This window comes from Oryza sativa, chromosome 2 (genome assembly GCF_034140825.1).
Source record: "Oryza sativa Japonica Group chromosome 2, ASM3414082v1".
Lineage (NCBI taxonomy): Eukaryota > Viridiplantae > Streptophyta > Magnoliopsida > Poales > Poaceae > Oryza > Oryza sativa.
The window spans coordinates 7,833,579-7,855,313 of record NC_089036.1 but is presented as its reverse complement, the minus strand read 5'-3'; the positions used below and the strand labels follow the sequence as shown (position 1 = coordinate 7,855,313).

The following is a 21,735-nucleotide window of genomic DNA, read 5'->3' as shown; positions in this document are numbered from 1 at the left end:
TCACAACGTAAAATACACCAAGTTTAAGTTATTCCATCGAAATTTATATTCAAATTTAATATTGAACATATTCTTATTATTATTATATATTTTTCAAAGTTTTCCTATTTTTCTTCTTTTAGGGTTTTGGTTGATTTATAAATTGAGAAAAGTTGCAAATTAAATTTGTATTTACTCCTAAGCATTTGGGTGACCGTATTAAGTGTTCAAATGTGAATTTGCCCAAAATTTAATATTATCCAATATTTAAGGTTTATTAAAGATTCTATAATTTTCTAATGAGACCGTTATTAACACAATAGCACATTAGTTCAATTTATTTATATGTTAGTTTATATGGAGGGGTTTAATATATTAAATTTCAATCCCTAAATGCAATTAGGAACTTGGTGTAATATAGATCTACATATCGAATTAAATACTCCCATAATTCTATTATATATACAGAGAGCTCAGTTTATTTGAATAATCATCATTTCATGTGTACTCATATTATGGCACCCACCTACATTATTCAAATATTTTAATATTTGATAAAATAGGTTAATAATAACTTTTCTTTTATTTGATTTTAATATCTTGTGCATAATTATTTGTAGGATTAAATATATTCTCGTAAATTATATCTATTGCTTAAATGTAGTTCTTTTCTTTACTTTCTTGGTGATCATTTATGGTTTGGCAAGCAATAGGAATCATAACAACCAGCATGATGCAAAAGTTTTAAAAAGTTCAAAATTTTAGTGATTTTTATTATCAGGAATTTTCAGGGTGTTACACGGAACGAGGTCGCGTGGAGGTGGCGAGTGTGGTGGTGGTGGTGTCTTGGGCGATTGGAGGCCGGTGGTGGTGGATCAACGCGAGGCCGGTGGTGGTGGATCAACGCGGAGCCGGTGGTGATCTCGCCGGCTTTTTGACTCCGGGTCCTTGATCCGCCCTTCTTTGACTTCGCCCAGGCTAACACCGGTGATGGCGACCACCCGGGCGGCAGGCCGCGCAAAGTGCGGCAGCGAGGAAGAAGGCCGGCCTCTTAAGAAGCCACCTCTTAAGAAGGGCAAAAAATTCAGTGCAAATGCAAGAGGGGTATTTGGATAATTGCCAAACGCAATAATGGCAAATAGTTAAATTCCCCCTCCTGGTCGCTCGATGAGGTCATGGACAAGACAATAGTTATTTTTTTATATTTTTTTCACGCTTAGGAACAGACAAGAACCAATCATAGAAAAAATGAACTCAAATAGACAAAATATGTGACCTGTAGAATTTTTTCTCTCCTCTCCTCTCTCTCCTCTCTAGTGTAGAGGAGAGAGATGTCCACATTTTTTATTTTTATTTATTTTTTTGATATTTTTTTCATACTTAGGAACTCACAAGAACCAACCATAAAAAAATAAACTCAAACGGACGAAATATGTAGCATGTGGAATTTTCCAAATGTCTACCGAAAAACTTCTCTCCTCAAAAACACAATCTTGCAAGCAGAATTTGGAGGTTTTAATATCGTCGAACCCGGCAAAGCCAATAAGAATCGGATGTAACTTTTTCTGTAGATGTCCGTGGATATATTATTTTCCTGATTCTGAGTCCGTATGAGAAAGTTACGCCTATTTTAGTTAATGACATATTTTGTCCGTTTTGGTAAAGCTTTAGAAAATTCTACAAGTCACATATTTTGTCTGTTTGAGTTTATTTTTTCTATGTTTGGTTCGTGTGTTCTCCTAACTGTGAAAAAAATATCAAAAAAATAAAATAAAAATAAAAAAGTTGAACATCTCTATGTACTGTTTAACTTATGGCTATCAACATTTCATGAGATTATATTTTGAATTAGATTAAGTAATTTCATATAGTGGTAGAGTGCATTATGTTTAACATGCTGATCAAAGGGTTTTACTAAAGGAGTTATGGTCTAATTTTGGTGAAGGTGTAAAGTAGGCTAAGTGGTTGGTTGTATTGTGATCCTAAGTGTGAAAAAACATCCGAAAAAATAAAACAAAATAAAAAAGTTGCAGCTCCATATAGATTAACAGGAACGGATGCGAGGGGTGGGGGGGGCGCCAGCCATGCTAGCGCCCTCCTCCCTGTGGCGGCGCCAGCCATGTTGGCGCCCTCCTCCAGCCACGTCGGTTCGCGTATGCCACGGTGGCAGGAGGATGTGGCCAGAGAGGCTAGCGCCGTCCCGTTGGACGACGGCGCCAGCCAACCTGGCACCCCAAAAAGGATCATTTCTGGGATAAGTTTTTCCAAGGGTCTATTTGCAAAATAAGTTTTTCAAAAGAACCAAAATGTGAAAAATCCAGATGTTTGAAATGCACGACTCTTACATGTGCACCCACAAATGTTGCCATTGTTGGTGTTTGTACCCGATTCCTTCATATTTTTAGGGATTTTAGAAAGAATGTCACTGAAAACTGCCTACCATTTTCTCTTGGAGATGTCTTATTATTTGGAAACAAGTATAATATGGACATCACTGAGGAGCTTCAAGATGTTTTCTTAGATTGTCGTGCCGATGAACTTGCTGAGTGCTTTTCATCATTGACTGGCTGGAGATACAAAATAGCTTCCATGATATCCTTTTTTGAAGATTGTGGTTCTCAGTATGATATGCTTCTTGAGGATGATGGAACAAGTGAACCTATGTGCTTTCTGGACTTTCTAAAGAAGCAATTTGATATGACAGCCACAGCTTTAAAGAAATGCATAATGAATTTGTTGATTCACCTTCCTAGGAAGTGCTTTTCAGTTGATAGTATCAATAATATATCCATGCTATTGGATTTATTAGAAAAAGTTGAAGCCCTTTTATGTCATGAAGCTTTAACTGATAATGTTGTGAAGAGGGGCTTCGGTTTTCTGTCTAGCAGAAACTCTGCTAGTGCAAAGTCTCTTGTAAAATCAAAGGTGTTTTTGATTATTATTTTGTGATGAACAATTGGCATTGAAGATTATTGGTTTTGATATTTGGAAATTATTTGCGAAGTGGTTTTGGAGATGATTGGATTTTAACAGGTGATCTACAGGTACTGCTGGATTGGGTCCGGTCAGACTGGGCAGGTGCTGCCGGTCAGACCGGTGTGTATTGCGCGGTCAGACCGGTGCAGCCCGCGGTTTGACCGGCCGACGCTGTGTCGGTTTCGATTTTGGGTTGTTTATTTGGATATTCGTGATTGTTTCATGTTTATGACTTCTAGATGGATACTATGCGTATGTAATACTGTTGTTTGCTAACAATGAGTCAAGTTGGGGATAGCTTGGTCTCGGAATATGGTTTCTTTGTTTGTTCCATGTGTAGGTGAATTAATGCCGGGTGAGTATTTGCGGTGATGGACCGGGAGTCGGCTTGGGGATAAGACGACGTCCAGGGTGGTCAGAGATCATGCGGGATACTAAGGCTAGAGTTCAATGCACGTGGAAGGTGAAGGTTCCATATGGCATACGATAGAGGTATTGTGTGCGTATGGGATGCGGAGTCGAATTTGGAAGGAGTCCAAATTTGGTATGAGTGGTTATATAATGTTTGTTTCTTGCACTAGAGGGTTTCCTATGTGGATTAAGACTTCTAGTATGAGTTTGGTTCGTGGCTTTAGGCTGCCTACCTCGGGTATAAATAGAGGGGGAGCGTGAGGCTTCCCGGTATCGTTTTTGAGAGCAATTGAGTTGATAGTTGAGTTAGGGTTTCGAGTTTCCTCGAAATTTTGTAACGAGTGTTGTTGGTGCACTTTGTAAACACAGAGAGAATCAATAAAGTCGTCATCCACTTTAAGAGTTCTTCGATTTGTGTTTCACCGGGTTTCGGCGGTCTAACCGGCGACACACCAGCGGTCAGACCGGCGGCATTGCGGCGGTCAGACCGGCGGGCGCAAGGCGGTAAGACCGGTGACTGCGACAGGGAGCTGCAGGCGATCTCAGGGCGGTCGGACCATTTGATCTACACCGGTCAGACCGACGGCACAGGTGCGGTCAGACCGGCAGGACAACTTTGGTTAGACCGCGATCCGTCGAATTTGAGGGTAACTTTTATTTCCGCTAAAAGTTTTGGTTTTTGGGCATACCAACCATTCACCCCCTCTGGTTGGCTTAGTTCTTGTGATTCGATCCTACAAGTGGTATCAGAGCCTTGTTTTCTTCTTTGAATTTTAACCGATCTAGAGTTTTTTTGCCATGGCTGTTAGGTTTTCAACTAAGCCTCATGTTTTCGATGGAACGGATTTTTCTCATTGGTGTAGTAGGATGCAATCCTATATTATGGCTGAGGATTATGATATTTGGAGAAAAGTTTCTCATCCTTATGTGATTCCTGAACAAATTAATTCTGCTGCTTTAAAAACTGAATTTTAACAAAATTGCAAAGCTCGCAATATTCTTTTGAGTGGGATGTCTCGTTCGGATTATGATCGTGTTTCTCATCTTCATACTGCCCATGAGATTTGGATTTGCTTTAAGTAATTTTCATCAAGGAACTAATAACATTAAAGAACTTCGTCGAGATCTATTAAAAAATGAGTACATTAAATTTGAGATGAAACCTGGAGAAGCTTTGGATGACTATCTTTCTAGGTTTAACAAAATTTTGAGTGATCTTAGATCTATTGATTCTTCTTATGATGTTAATTACACACAATCTGAGATTTCTCGTCACTTTTTGAATGGTCTTGATATGTCTATTTGGGAAATGAAAGTTACATCTATTCAGGAGTCTGTTGACATGTCTACTTTGACTTTGGATTCGCTTTACACAAAACTGAAAACACATGAGATGAATATTCTTGCACGTAAAGTTGATTCTAAGTCGAGTGCTTTGGTTTCTTCCTCAACTTCTTTGGATGTTAATTCTTGTTCATCAAAGTCTTCCGTATTTGCTTTGTTTAATGCCATGTCCGATGATCAACTCGAACAATTCGAGGAGGAGGACTTGGTTTTGTTAACTAACAGACTTTCTCGAGCCGTGACTAATGTTAGGTACAGGAAAAGAGGTGGACCAAATCGTTGCTTTGAATGTGGTGCTACGGATCACTTTCGTTCGCATTGTCCTAAACTTGGGAGAAATAGGAGGGACGATAAGGGTGATGAGAAGACCAATGACAACAAGCTGAAGAGTACATTTAAAGGAGGGAAGAAAATCAGGGAGACTCTCAAAAAGGCATTTGATCAAGTCTACGCTGCGTTTGAGCCACTAAGCGATGTAGATGGTGAGAGTGGAGATGAAAAATGAGGGAAAGAACATCTCCGGTGTTTGCTTCATGGCGCGTGGTGAATCGGATGCAGAATTTGAAGACAATGAGGTAAGTGCTTTTGAGAAAGCTATTCTTATTTTAAGTGCAAAAAATAAGAAGTGTGAGTAGATGTGTAGGAAATAGGAGTTCATGATTGAATCTCTTAATTCTGAAATTGCTAGATTAAAATCTCTTATTCCCAATGATGAAGATTGCAAAAATTGTGAGGTTTTGATGAATGAGATTTCAAAAATTAGAGATGTCAATGTTGCACATGATTTGAAAAATAAATCTTCTGTTGCTTGTAGTTTTGCCTTGCACACACGCACTTTGGATGAGTTGTTTTTAACTAAAAAGTTGTTGCAAAAATATCAAATTGCTTTTCATGCTAGTTTGATGTTTAACATGATTTGTGCTAAAAAGTTAAAACAACCACATGATGTTTTGGATTGCTCAACATGTGTTTTGAATAAGATGAAACTAAAAGATGCTTTAGGTCGTGTTGAGTACATGGAATATGTTGTGAAAACCAATGAAGTACTTTCTTGCCCCAAATGTCGCAAAAACAAAGGTGTTATGATAGATTGTGAAAATTGTGCTAATTTGGAAAAAGATGTTTTTTATTTGAAAAATTATTTGCAAAGATTTTTTGATGGTAAAAAGAACCTCAACATGATTCTAGATCAATCTAAGGTTAGCACACATAATCGTGATTTAGGTTTTAATCCTTATGCTCATCATACTAGACATCATACTAGTCGTGTGTCTCAGTACTGGATTCCTAAATTTTTATTATCATCTAACCCTAGTACTAAGGCTTCAACTTCTTCTTGTGTGTAGGCTTTGGTGGCGAGGAAGGAGAACGTGTGGATCGTGGATTCCGGTTGTTCGCAGCACATGACCGGTGATAAAAATTGGTTCTCCTCTCTCAAACAGGCATCCAAGACTGAATCGATTATCTTTGGTGATGCTTCTACTAGTGCCATTCTCGCTACAGGTTTGGTTAAGGTAAATGAGAAATTTGAATTGAAGAATGTAGCTTTGGTTGAGGACTTAAAGTATAATTTGCTTTCAGTTTCAGAAATTATTGATGAAGATTTTGAGGTTCACTTTATGAAATCTGGAAGTAAAGTTTTTGATTCTCGTGGTGATTCTGTGTTGAATATTTCTCGCTATGGAAGAGTGTTTAAAGCTAATTTTGAAAATCCTGTTTCACTTGTGATAACATGTTTGGTTGCTAAGTTTAGTAAAGATGCGATGTTTTGGCATCGTAGACTTGTACATGTTGGTTTTGATCATCTCACGAGGTTAAGTGGTTTGCCTAAACTTAAGAAAGATCTTGATTTGATTTGTACACCGTGTTGTCATGCTAAGATGGTTGCTTCTTCACATGCTCCTATTGTTTCTGTGATGACTGATGCACCGGGACAGCTATTACACATGGACACTGTTGATCCAGCTAGAGTGCAATCAGTTGAAGGAAAGTGGTATGTGTTGGTTATTGTTGACGATTTTTCTAGATATTCTTGGGTTTTCTTTATGGCAACTAAGGATGAGGCGTTTCAACACTTTCGTGGTTTGTTTCTTCGATTAGATCTTGAATTTCTTGGTTCTTTGAAAGGAATTCGAAGTGATAATGGTGGTGAATTTAAAAATGCTTTATTTGAACAGTTTTGCAATGAAAGAGGTCCTGATCATGAATTTTCTTCTCCTCGTGTTCCACAACAAAACGGTGTTGTTGAAAGAAAGAATCGTGTTTTGGTTGAGATGGCTAGAACGATGTTGGATGAGTATCACACTCCTAGAAAATTTTGGGCTGAGGCGATTAACACCGCATGCTATATTTCAAATCGGGTTTTCTTGAGATCAAAACTTGGAAAAACTTCTTATGAACTTCGATTTGGACATCAACCCAAAGTTTCACATTTGCGTGTTTTTGGTTGCAAATGCTTTGTCTTGAAATCTGGAAATTTGGACAAGTTTGAGGCACGTTCTACTGATGGAATGTTTCTTGGTTACCCCGCACACTCTCGTGGCTATCGTGTACTTGTTTTAGAGACTAACAAAATTGTTGAGACTTGCGAAGTTTCTTTTGATGAGGCTAGTCTAGGTACTAGACCCGATATTGCAGGTACATTGTCATAGGTTCAGGGGGAGGATGGTCATATTTTTGAAGATGAGAGCGACGACGAGGTCGGCTCGGCTGGTCAGACCGGGCACCAAGCCGGTCAGACCGCCGGCATACCTCCGGTCAGACCGACACAGGAGGTGCGGTCAGATCGGCTAGGTTCGTCGGGTTCGGGTACTATTGATGCTGATCGAGATGGTCCTCCAGAGACTTCAACTTCAACAGAACGTGAATCAACTTCAGAAGTCACTGCTCCTTTGCATATACAACGACGACATCCGCCAGAACAAATCATTGGTAATCTAGGTGAGCGGACTACTAGGTCTAACGTAACGACTCATGATGTTTGTGCAAATTCTGCATTTGTTGCTACTTTTGAACCCAAAGATATGTCACATGCATTAACTGATGAATCATGCATTAATGCCATGCATGAAGAACTTGAAAATTTTGAGAGAAATAATGTTTGGGCTTTAGTTGAACCACCTTCTGGACATAATATTATTGGAACCAAGTGGGTTTTCAAAAATAAACAAAATGAGGATGGTTTGATTGTGAGAAATAATGCTAGACTTGTTGCTCAAGGTTTTACCTAGGTAGAGGGTTTAGATTTTGATGAAACTTTTGCTCCTGTTGCTAGAATTGAGGCAATTAGACTTTTGTTGGCTTTTGCTGCTTCAAAAGGTTTTAAATTGTATCAAATGGATGTGAAAAGTGCTTTCCTAAATGGTTTTATACATGAGGAAGTTTATGTCAAACAACCACCGGGTTTTGAAAATCCTGATTTTTCCAACCATGTTTTTAAATTGTCTAAAGCTTTGTAAGGTTTGAAACAAGCACCTAGAGCATAGTATGATAGGCTTAAAAACTTTTTGCTTGCGAAAGGTTTTACAATGGGAAAGGTTGACAAAACGCTTTTTGTTCTTAAGCTTGGTGATAATCAACTGTTCGTTCAGATTTATGTGGATGATATCATCTTTGGTTGTTCAACTCACGCTTTGGTTGTAGAGTTTGCTGAGACTATGCGCATGGAATTTGAGATGAGCATGATGGGTGAGTTATCGTACTTTTTGGGATTGAAAATTAAGCAAACACCTCAAGGTACATTTGTGCATCAAACGAAGTATACGAAAGATCTTCCGAGACGGTTCAAGATGGAGAATTGCAAGCCAATTTCAACACCAATTGGTTCTATAGCTGTGTTGGATCCTGATGAAGATGGTGAAGCTGTTGATCAAAAGGAGTATAGAAGTATGATTGGATCTTTGTTGTATCTAACTGCTTCTAGGCCAGACATACAATTTGCTATGTGTTTGTGTGCGCGCTTTCAAGCTTCTCCTTGTGCTTCACATCGTTAAGTGGTCAAGCGAAAAATGAGGTATTTGAATCATATACTTGAGTTTGGAATTTGGTATTCTACTTCATCTTCTATATGCTGATTCAAGAGTTCTTCGATTTGTGTTTGACCGGGTTTCGGCGGTCTAACCGGCAACACACCGGCGGTCAGACCGGGGGGTGTAAGGCAGTCAGACCGGCGACTGCGACAGGGAGCTACAGGCGATCTCAGGGCGGTCGGACCGTTTGATCTACACCGGTCAGACCGACGGCACATGTGCGGTCAGACCGGAAGGACAACTTCGGTCAGACCGCGATCCGTCGAATTTGAGGGTAACTTTTATTTCCGCTAAAAGTTTTGGTTTTTGGGCATACCAACCATTCACCCCTCTCTGGTTAGCTTAGTTCTTGTGATTCGATCCTACATCTCTGTCCATCGTGGAGAAGGAACTGAATGAAACAAAGTTCACATCGCTGAAAGATCTTCAGAGATCTCTTGATTTACCCACTGGTGTAGACAGAAATTGGATTCAGAACTACTGCATGCGTAATGCAACACTCATTTTCTTATAAACGCTCTCAAGCCGCCATGTGACCTTCTACAAACGCTTCTAGGTCACCATATGTCATTCTATAATCTCACCGTCGGTTTTCCTTTAAATCGGTGGACCGTTAATTTTAACTATTAGATCTCCATCTAAAAAATAAATCTGGTATCCTCACTTTTTTTAAAAAAAAATTGCTGTATTTTCTCTAACTAATATACAGAGAAAAAATAGGAGGAGAACACCATAACAGGGTCAGGATCGGGCAGGATACATACGTTCTTTTTTTTTCTGCGGTGTACATACGTTACTACGTTAGTATTATTTTTTTTCGCCTTTTTTTTGGCAAACAGTACTTTTTCTTTACACCTTCTGCAAACAAACAGTACTACTACGCACATCGTACGTACACGTAGGGGAGTTTAGGAGGAAGTGTTAATAGATATATAAAATCACATATTACAGATTTAAGTGAAAATCAACAGCTAGATATTTTTCCTTTTTCTCATAATTTTTAATATTTCTTTTAATGTGGTGACATGTAGAAAGTTTAATAGACTTATATACTGAAAGCCAATTAAACTTCCTATAAACACTCTCGAGCCGTCATATGGCCTCCTACAAACGCTCCTATATTATCCCGTGACACCCTATAATCACATTGTCAAATGGTGGATTCGTTAATTTTAACCAATAGATCTCTATCTCAAAGAAAATAAATCTGGTATCCCTACCACCAACATCTTACATACATGAGGTAAAAAAAACGCAGTAAGTATCCCTTCCACACTCTGAATCTCCCATCTTCTCCTATTTTTGCTAACTTATCCTATTTTATCATTAACACTCAATATATTACAAAATAATTCGGACATCTAAATGATCATGACTCTCAAGTTCAATTTTATTCTCAGGTGTTGTCAATTGTTGTGTTATTTATAATTAAATATAGAATTCAAAATCCATATTGCTCATATTTTGTTATCTAAAAATTAGATCGTGCAGCCATTCTAACTGCAAATCTCTAGGCCTAATGGTACACCCATAAACACTTCTAAGTTGATCGCCACGTAACACTCTAATAAATTAAAATAATCTATAAGTGTGATAAATGAAAATAAAACATCTAACCATCGGTTTCCACTTACATCAACGATCCAATTTCTTATATGGTTAGATATATCTTTAAAAGAAAATCCCAAAACTCCCTCCCTCCCTCCCATGCCTATCGTTCCTCTCTTCCTACCATTCCTTCTCTGTTCCTTTTATCTCCATAGTAACTAAATCCAAAATTATCTTTACGAGAAAAAAAAAATCCCACAAATAGACTCCGCCTAACAAGTCTAGCCAGCTTTCCCCTCTGTCATGTGTTTTTCTTCTCTTTCTCCTCAAGCAAGCTCTTAACAACATAAATTAGACTTTAAAATACTCATAAAATTTTAAATCGTATATTCAATTTATGATATTTCTAAACTATTGTAATTTTCAATTAAATCAATAATTTAATATGCGTATTGACTTACATTGTGGACCACATCTATCCACCTTTAAGCCTCCAATAAATAAAATAAAATACTAAAATTTCTGATTAAAAATTAAAATATCTCACCTTATGTTTTTAATAAACGGTCAACCCATTATTTATACCATGCTAGACATCTAATGACCTTCTTCCAACTCCTAGACATCTAATGACCTTCTTCCAACTCCTTCTGTTTTAAATTACAAGTAATTCTTAAATTTTGTCAATGTCAAATTACTTGAATTAGTTTATAAAAAAAACATAGTAACATTTTCAACACAAAACAAACATATTATAAAAATATTCAATTTTGAATTCAATAAAAATAATTTGGTGTTGTAAATATTGATATATTTTTCCTCAACAGTGGAAGTAGTTAATTTCTCTTAACATGCATATAGGGGCTATTTACTTATACTTGATCTTAGTTGCACTTTTATGAATAAATGATCTTTTTAGAGATAAATAAACATTCCTAAGATGATCATAACATCTAAATTATATATATATATATATATGATATCTGATGTCACTAATAGATTAGAGAAAAATCTTTTAATTATATCATTTTTTCATGTCATAATGTGTACCGCGTCTAGGATCTATTTGTCATACACAATATATTGAAAACATTTAAGGGTTGTCTTTATCCCATGCTAAGTTGTATGGCCTTAACCCACTTATATTTCCATTTCAAATTGCAGAGATCAAAGCATTTAAGGGGTGCTTGATGGAATGCTCAAATAGCAATGTTCAAATATATTAATTTGAAATCCATTCTAAATAGAAATGTTCAAATATTTTTGGAGTACTGATAAAATAAAAATAACTAAAATTTTAAATATAATATAATAGAAAATTTGAATTTTTTGGCATTATGATAGAAACAAAATCTAACATAATTTCAGTTCGAAGTATACAACCCTAAACTACAACTTGAGAGCAATAAAAGTCTCATTTTCTAATATATTTTCTGATTAAGAAGACATTTACCGCTAAACCATAGTTTCATACTGCAATACTATATACTTACAATTAAATCAATATTTCAACATATTCAGCTCATTTAATTAGATGTAGTCGTATTAACCATAATTTTAATAGAAAAATATCTTCAATTATCATATCGTAAAATTCATAAAGACATATATATTATACAAAAGAAAATTTGTTACTCAGAGTTTAGAAAGTGCAAAAATAAGATATGCTAAATATTAAAAAAAAGAAACACATTATGTACAAATGATATATAGTTGCATATATATATTTTCTTATAAAACCAAAACTGCACGGTTTTAAGTAATTTTAGTTTAGAATTTATACGCAGGCGATGGTTACTAGCAATCAGAGAAACATCACACAAATTATTGAAAAAATAAATAATCAACTTCATGATGGAATCAACTTGCCGAATTCTTGTTTCGACAGTTGGCGCAAGGTAGGGGTGCACCGAATTTCCTATCGACGAGTGTGATGGAATCAACTTCATGAGTCGCCGGCTTCTTTTTCGCTTCGGGAGTTTTCACTTCCTCGCCGCCGACAACTTTAACAAGCTCTCGCCTCTCTGACTCGGATTCAAACCAGTCGGGAGAGATTTAATCTAACTAAGAAGGAAAACAAACACTCGACCATGGTGAGTTTCAGATCCAATCGACTATGGCCGTCGCCAGCATCACCTTCATCCCGGCAAGTTTTTTGATTTCACGAGCCCAGACGCTGCTGCCACATAAGATCGCAATTCGCTATCATTATCCTCAAGGCGTCAGATCAAGAACCAATCTGGGTTGTTATATTAACATATATGCAGTAATGTCCCGACGCGACGAAACATGCATGCAAAGCTGTCAAGCAACAGATCAAGCATCGGCAGAAAACATGCATGCAGAGCTTTGAGGCATCGGCGTCTTTCTCGTCGACATCAAATTTTTTTGGCAAGATTCAATTGTTTGAATCGGAATCGACGTGGACTCCGAGCAACTGATTGGAGCAATTATCGCACAAGGAAGTCCTGCACCCTCCCGTATAAGTATATGGCTCGTGCATGTATATGCATGCATACACGTCAAGAACTCATCACCAAGCAACCAGGATTTAATTCACATGCATCACCTAATGGCATTAGGGGTGAAAACGGTACGAAAACGGACGGAAACAACCTTTATCGTTTTCGTTTTCATATTATTTTCAGAGTCGGAATCGGAAACGGAAACCCCGGAAACGAAAACGGAAACGAATATTATCGAAACCGAAAATGAAGCGAAAACGAACCGGCGCGGATACGGTAACAAAAATTTATCGGAATACAAAAACCCCTCAAACTGAGCTTCAAACTTTTATCAAGTCAAATTCTCAAGTCTCAACAGTCAATAATTAATCATAAAATACAATTATACCAAATGAAATACTTTAATGGGCCCCACTGTAAGCCGGTCAAAGCTGAGTCAAGGGCTGAGGGAAAGGAGTGGGTCCCACTCTCTTTTTATTTTTATCTTCTTTTCTTTTCTTTCTCTCTTTCTTCCTCATCTCTTTTCTCTCTCTCCCTGTCTCTTTTCTTTCTCTGCTTCTTTCTTCTCCTGTGCTTCCCGACAAGGCAGAGAGGGGGGCGGCGGCGAGGCTGGGGGATGATGCCCGGGCGGCGGGGCGGCGAGGAGTCGTCAGCGTTGGTGGAGGTGAGGAAGAGTCGCTAGTGGGCATCGGCGTCGACGGCGTGGACGGTGAGAGGCGGCGGGGACGGCGGCGGCGAACCACAGAGAGGGGCAAAACGCCGGGGGCAGGGATGGCGAGCGACGGCGGGGAGAGGACAGCGCGGGACGGCGGTGGCGCAAGACAGCGGCGGCGTAGGGCGACGGCGGGGTAGGACGGCGCGGGACGGCGGTGGCGCGAGACGGCGGCGGGGGTAGGACGGCGCGGGACGGCGGTCGCACGAGACAGCGGCGGCGTTGGGGGACTGCAGTGCCAGATCCCTAGTCTCTACCTCTCACTAGGGATGGCAACGGGGCGGGACGGGGCCGGGTTGGGCTGGAACGCCCCCGACCCCGACCCCCGACTTCACCCCCCGCCCCCGGCCCCGACCAGTGATGCGGGTTGAAAACATCCCCCGCCCCCGACCCCTGCGGGGCCCCGCAACCCGACCGGGGCCCCGCATTGGGTAGCATCTCCATCCAATCAGCTCAAAAAATACAACACAATCATCATTTCATCAAAAAGAAATATTGTACATAATTAACACACCATCAAAAATAGCATGAATACTTCAATTTCATCATAAAAATTCAGCAAGAACACATTGATGATATCCATCATTTCACACAGTTACACACTAACACACATGAGTTCAACGGTTCAAGCGAATCAAGCCTTCAAAGTTCAACCGTTGAATTGTTCAACACATCACACACAGCAACTCAGCAAGCAAATTCAGTCTCACAGAAATATAGAAGTCTTAATATACTATTACATTGCCAACATAATAAAATATATAGGTAGATAGTTTGCAATTGCAGGCTTTCTAGCCCATCCTTCACTTATGAAATCTCCACCTCAAGCTTCAGTGACAGTAGATGCTTCCTGAAATCAAAATTAGAGGAAGCAACTAAGCATTGTATGTTATAGTAATAAAAACAATAAAGTGGGAGTGTAGGACATACCGATTCTGATTCATCGTCAAGTACCGTGTTCAATGCATTGGTCTTGTTAGCAATTTCAGCTATCAACATATAATGTGATTTGCAATTAGATGAAATGGAAGAAACATGAAAGGACAAATTAAACTTGAACGATACAAAAGCAAAAATGAAATTACCTAACATATCAGCACGACCCCATGCTTGCACACACATAAGTGCCTCCACAAGATCAGGTTTAAGCTGATTACGATTTGGAGTTATCACCCTCCCACCAGTACTAAATGCTGATTCAAATGCTACTGTTGTAATAGGGATTGCCAAAATGTCCCGGGCAATCTGTCTCAAAGTTGGGTACCTAATGCCCCCAAACTTCCACCAATTGATAATATCAAAATCTTGTGTCCTAGGCAACGGTTTCTCTTCCAAATACAAATCTAACTCAGTGCGAATCTGTGAGGAAGAGGCAACAGTTTGTCCAGACATATACTGATCAAATATATCATCCACCAAATCAAATCCCCCTGGAGGGGCAACACTTGAAGAAGCATTAACTCCATCTGAAGTTCCAACACCCTCCTCAACATGATTTTGGTATTGTAGCACTAACTTATACAAGTCTTCTTTCACAGCATTAACTTTTCTTAGTGCCACCTCTTCTCCATAGATTTGTATAAACATAGCGTTCAACATATGAAGTTTATATCTAGGATCCAAAACACTAGCAATAGCCAAAATACCATGCACATCCTTCCAATACTTCTCATATTTGGCTGACATCAATTTAGTCATTGTTATAATGTTTGGATCAGCACTAGTTGACCATTTTCTCATAGCCAAATAAATACCACAAGCCTTAGGAAAGAAAAGATTTGCAGTACAATACTTACTACCAGAAAAAGCCTCTGTTGCATCATAAAAAATCTTCAATCTATCACAAAGCTCCCTAGCAAACTTCCAATCATCATTTGATGGACAATAAGGAGTATACATTTTTTCACGAGTTCCAAGTTTTGTAAAGACATCTTGATACAAAACTGCAGTGCTAAGCATGAGATAAGTAGAATTCCATCTAGTTTTGCAATCAAGGGCAATTACTTTCTCATACTTAACATTTATTTGTTGGGCCTGTTTTTCAAATTTCTCATGTCTCTTTGGTGTTGCTGTCCAAAATGAAACACTCTCACGAACCTTCTCAATGATTTTATCTAGGATAGTCATTCCATCTTTCACAATCAAATTCAAAATATGTGCACAACAACGCATATGCAGCAATGAACCATTTAACATAAGAGTATCAGCAGGCAACTTATCTAGCATTGTCCCCAATAGGTTCTCCATTAACTTGTCATTGGTGCTGCAGTTGTCAAGTGTGATAGTAGACAGCCTACTCTCCAAGTTCCAATCAGCAAGAACCTCATAAATAATTTCACTTATAAGATCAGCGGTATGAGGTGCTGGTACATAAATAAACCTACAAAACATAAAACACCACAAGAGAACATTAGTATAGAGTTAAACAAATGTAAGAAGCATGATATAGCATAATGTGCAGCACATATTCAATATACCTCAAAAGAAAACTCTTCAATTTCCATTCATCATCGATGAAGTGAGCGGTGATTGCCATGTATCCTTTCTTTTGATGAGTTGTTGTCCATAAATCAGTAGTACTGGCCACACGGCTCTGAAGCTTGTGAAAATAATTACTGATAGAAATCTTGTTAACCCCAAACAAGTCAATAATATCCTTCCTAATTGTGTTTCTGGTCATAACCTTGAACAAAGGTTGCAATGCACCACAAAACCTACGAAAACCAACATGGTCTACAATAGAAAGTGGATACTCATGGAGGCATATCATCAGTGCAAGTTCTTTCCTAACAACCTCTTGATCAAAGACATATTTCCCTACGGTAACCCTCCCTTCTGCATCTATTCCCATCTTCAAATTGGATTGTGTTAGACCTTTTCTAGCATGCCTAGACTTGCAAGTTTTAATATGGTCTAACAAATGTTTAGTCCCATTTCTACTTTTAGCTCCAAGCTTGTTGTGACACCATTTGCATTCAGCTTTCCACGCACCATTTATTTTCTTCTTAACAAAATCTTGCCATGCTGCAGATTTCAGTCTCTTATTATCATGTTCTACTTCTGTACCTTGTGAATCATTTATTTCGACGCTTGGAGCATTGGTTGGAGTGGGAGTGGAAGTGGAAGATGGTGTCAATGCAACTTGTGACTCAACGGTGGCAGCAGGGTTCGACATTCTGTCCACAAATAACATAATTCAATAATAGATCACAATCTGCTGCTATGTGCTATGTACTACCAAATCTACCAAATATACACTGAAATATACACTGAAATAGATCACAATCTTCTGTTTCATAATTTCATTCACAAATCACAAGGCACATTTGGAGTATTGGAGATGGAGCAATACCTCTCACTCTTTGTGATGTGCTGCAACCTCGCCGCCGGCCGCGCCCTGTGCGCCGCCGCCGCCGCCCTGTGCGCCGCCGGCCGCGCCCTTGCTGCCGGTGTCGCCTCCCCGCCGCGCCTGTGCGCCGCCGCCGGCCCGCCGTGGCGCCGCCCCGTGTGCCGCCGCCGCTGACTCCGGAGGGAGAGGACGAGCTCGAGCCGCCGGACGCCGGAGGGGAGACTGGAGAGGAGGGGAGAGGAGATGGTGGCCTGGCGGCTGGCAGGCGCCGGCGACGCCGAGAGGGCGAGATCCAGAGGCGAGCCGGCGAGCCGCCCACGAGCGCGCGCCGCCGCCTAGGTCACGCGGCTCACGCCACAGCCGCACGGGATGAGTGGATGACGGGAGGGGAGGGGAATGGATGTGGGGAGGAGAGAGACTGAGGGATGTGCTGCACTGCTGCTGTGCTGCAGTGCTGCTAGGGTTAAGGATTTTTTTAGTGGGCTGGGCTTTTTGGGCTTTCTTTGATCTATATTTTGAGGTCTATATGTACTCCCCGGGGCCCCGCGGGTCACCCGCGGGTGAAATCAGTCCCCCATCCCCTCCCCGCCCAAATGCGGGGCCCCGTCCCCGACGCACCCGCGGGTCGAAAATCGGCCCCGCCCCCGCCCCCGTAGGGGTGGGTCCCCGCAGGGGACCTGGCCCCGCGGGGGAAATTGCCATCCCTACCTCTCACTCTCCTCAACTAGGGTAGGGTTAGCTGTAGTGGGTTGGGCTGGGCAAGCGGGAGGTATTATGGACTTTGTAACTTCGGAAATTCCGAGAGAGTTTTCGGAAAGTTTTCGACCGATTCCGAGTTCCGTCGGAAACTGCTCTTATCATTTTCGATTCCGTTTCCGAGAAAATATTTCCGTATTCGTTTCCGTTTCCGAAAAATTCCAAAAAAATTCCAACCGACCGATTCCGTTTTCGAAAACCTGCCCGGAATCCGGAAATATTCTGTACCGTTTTCACCCCTTAATGGCATCGATCAAAGCCACTTCTGTCCATGCTATACATGCACGTGCGTGATCTACCTACCTAGACAGATACATGCACACAGCAACCTTTTTTATGGAATCCACACAACATACATCAGGATATATAACATATTGGCTGAGATCATCGGGAGATATCGTCTCTGATTCAATCAAGCATGCCATACTCCGCTGATGACACATATACACCTTCTTCTTCACCAACGGCTGCCTTTGTCATCGCCTACGGGTGGTTTTCGCCACCACGGTTGTACGCCTTCGCCGCCGCCGACTAGTGTTTGTGCCTATACGGTTGGTTGGTCACATCACCGTCGATGGGTGTCTACGTCTTCACCGTCGGTCTGCCTTCGCCGCCGCCGACTGGTGTCCTCGCCTACAAGGTTGGTTGGTCACACCGCCGTCGATGGGCATCTACGTCTTCACCACCGGCTTGCCTTCACCGCCATTGACTGGTGTCTCTGCCTACACAGTTGGTTGGTCACACTGCCGTTGATGGGCATCTACGTCTTCACCGCCGGCCTGCTTTCGCCGCCGCTGACTGGTGCTTTTGCCTATACGGTTAGCTGGTCACACCGCCGATTGGTCACACCACCGTTGATGGGCGTCCTCATCTTCATCGCCAGTCGCCTCAGCTGCCTCCATGGCTGGTGTTTTAGTCGCTATTGATGGACGACCTTTTTCCCACATCAGCCATCTCTGTCGTCACCAAGGGGAATACCAAAAAGCTAAGTCATCATTTTTATATGATATTTTTCTTTTCCTCTGCCTCACTACATCAATTGGTTCTCTATTGAGTAGTGAGTCGGGGGCTATAGATGTTATATCATATTTTTTCAATAATTTTCACAATATTTATCTTGATTGCTTGTGAATAATCCGAGTAAAAATAAAGTGCCTATCAAGTTATAGAGTTCTATCTTCCTATGCTTTATGTTTAGTTTGTTGATGGATAGTTGCCTTTGGGCCGATTCCTAGAACCCGGGGGCTCATTGGATAGACCGAGTAACGCAAGGTTCTAAGCATTACTCGGAAGAAATCAAAAGCATAGGGATAAGATAATTTGTTTTCTGCTCTTAACAATTGCAAAAGTACCCGAGTAGTAAATTCTGATGTGTGAAACTTTGTTTCATTAATGACGAACTCATGTCAATGAGTAATCGGGCAGAGTGTTTAAACGTAAGGAATCATCTGCTCGGGGAAATCAAAATTGACAAGAGGAGAAATACATATTTATAGATATTTTAAAATACTTAAATTTTCCTCAAGTACTGTATTTACATCAGATACTACTCATCCTATATGTTTGTTATGCAGGATCCAGATCCGGATATGCAAAATAGGGATTCATGGCTATTAGCTTATCTCCTACGCTTCAAGAAGGGATCGGTCAGAACATCACCACCGGCTTGCCTTTACCGTCGCCGACTGGTGCCTTCGCCTATACGGTCGGATGGTCACACCACCGTTGTTGGGCGTCTACGTCTTCACCGCCGGCCTGCCATCGCCGCTGCCGATTGATGTCCTCGCCTACATGGTTGGATGGTCACACCACCGTTGTTGGGCGTTTATGTCTTCACCACCGGCTTGCCGTCGTCGCCGCCGACTGGTGTCTCCGCCTACACGGTTGTTTGGTCACACCATCGTTGATTGGACATCTACATCTTCACCGCCGGCCTGCCATCGCCGACGCCGACTGGTGTTTCTGCCTATACGGTTGGTTGGTTACACCACCGTTGTTGGGCGTCATCGTCTTCACCGTCGGCTTGCCTCCGTCGACGCCGATTGGTGTCCTCGCCTATACGGTTGGGTGGTCACACCGACTTTGTTGGGCATCATCGTCTTCACCGACCGGCCGCCTCATCCGCCGCCGACTAGTGTCCTCGCCTATACGGTTGGGTGGTCACACCACCGTTGTTGGGCGTCTACGTCTTCACTGCCGGCTTGCCTCTGTCGCCACCGACTAGTGTCTCCGCCTACACGGTTGGTTCGTCACACCACCGTTGTTGGGCGTCTGTGTCTTTACCGACCGGCTGCTTCAGCTGTCGCCAACTGATGTTTCCTCGCCTCCACGGTTGGTTGGTTACACCACCGTCGATAGACGTCATCATCTTCACCGTCGGCTTGCCTCCACCGCCGACTGATGTCCTCGCCTATACGGTTGGGTGGTCACACCGCCGTCGTTCGGCGTCATCGTCTTCACCAACCGGCCGCCTCGTCCGCCGCCGACTAGTGTCCTCGCCTATACGGTTGGGTGGTCACACCGCCGTTGTTGGGCGTCATCGTCTTCACTGACCGGCCGCCTCGTCCGCCGCTGACTGGTGTCCTCGAGCTATACGGTTAAGTTGTCACACCACTATTGTTGAGCGTCTACGTCTTCATCACCGGCTTGCCTCAGCTGCCGCCGACTGGTGTTTCCTCGCCTCCACGGTTGGTTGGTCACACCACCGTCGATGGGCGTCATCGTCTTCACCGCCAGCTTGCTTCCGCTGCCGCCGACTGGTGTGTCTTTGCCTACACGGCTAGTTGGTCACACTATCGTCGATGGGCTTCTACGTCTTCGCCGTTGGCCTGTCGTCGTCGCCGCCGACTGGTGTCCTTGCCTCCACGGCTGGTTGGTCACACCACCGACGATGGGCGTCATCGTCATCACCGCCGGCTCATCTCCACCGCCGTCCATGGTGTCTTCGCTTTCACGCTGGCCTTTTATGCCGCCACTCAAGGACATCTTCGTTTTCATCATCATTTTGCTTCTTCCATCACCGACTGATTATGCTGCCGCCGACTGGGGTTTTTATCTTCACGACTACGCGTCTTCGCCACCGGTTTGCTTCGGTTGCCGCCGACTCGTGTTCACGTCATCATGGCTATGCAACTTTGTCACCATGGTTGAGCGACTTCATCTTCATTATCTTTGGCACTGGCAAACTCTATTGCCTCTACTTCGCAAGCCTTGCTAGTTCACCAACCACGACGTCTACAAGTGCCTCGACATCTCGGCATGTTTCACCAAATATGATGCCGTGTTATTTTACTACAACAAGTGGTGTTCCAATCTTCAATATTTCTACTCAGACATCCTCAACGTATATCTTCAATCAAATGATGAGTACTAGACAAAAAGCTACAGTTCTTAACTCTATGTTCAGTTGTTTTCCAACTAACCAAATAGTCGGGGGCTACACAAATAGAAGGCTCAAAATTTGACAAGTTTTATGTCAAGATGAAGCAATCAATCAATTAGCCAACGAGTCAACTTCGGGAGTCATTATCTTCGTCTACGCTTCAGAATAGGCGTTTTACTTCAGCAACTCCAATTATTTTACCGACAATTTTAGCTTCTGGACGTTGCCACAATCTACTTCAAGTTTCTCAACTTCCCAAGTTCGAGCTAAGGGAGTTTAGAGTTATCAAACAATCAACTCAGATTTGACGAGTTGAACAACAACATCTATTTTCCTCCAAGAGAAGCATCTCCAACAGCTTCAACACCAAGTTCTACTATTATCTTCATAAATCAAGAGGCGTTGCATCAATCTTAGTTATGCAGATGCCAACATCAAGAAAACTACTCGAGCATGGATATCTTCTCAACAATTTGATGAATTATTATCACTGACATCATCACCAGCAACTCTACTTCATCGGCCCAGACATCTCCGCTGTTGGTAATGGGTGACTACATCTTTGCCTTCGATTTCTTCCGTCATCGCCGACTTTCATTGCCGACTTATTATTTCACCTTCACGGTTGGCCTACTACGCAATTGCTGATAGGTGACCTCGTCGTCATCATCAGCTATTACTCTGCTATTGACTGGATCACCGACATCGTCGTCATCATCAATATCCTGTCATGCTTCTTCGATTTAGCCTATTTTGCTTCCATTGATAGGCAACTTCGTCATCAT

At 41.6% G+C, this 21,735-nt stretch overlaps 1 protein-coding gene across 1 annotated transcript; it reads right to left on the bottom strand.

Annotated features, from left to right (window-relative positions):
• Positions 1 to 14,811: 14,811 nt before the first annotated feature.
• On the bottom strand, positions 14,812 to 16,233 carry LOC136355097 (zinc finger BED domain-containing protein RICESLEEPER 2-like). Its single transcript, XM_066307245.1, has 3 exons — positions 15,941 to 16,233; positions 14,909 to 15,843; positions 14,812 to 14,822 (listed from the first exon to the last, which is right to left on the bottom strand). The coding sequence occupies exons 1-3, from the start codon at positions 16,231 to 16,233 to the stop codon at positions 14,812 to 14,814; spliced, it is 1,239 nt and encodes a 412-aa protein (XP_066163342.1).
• Positions 16,234 to 21,735: the final 5,502 nt, after the last annotated feature.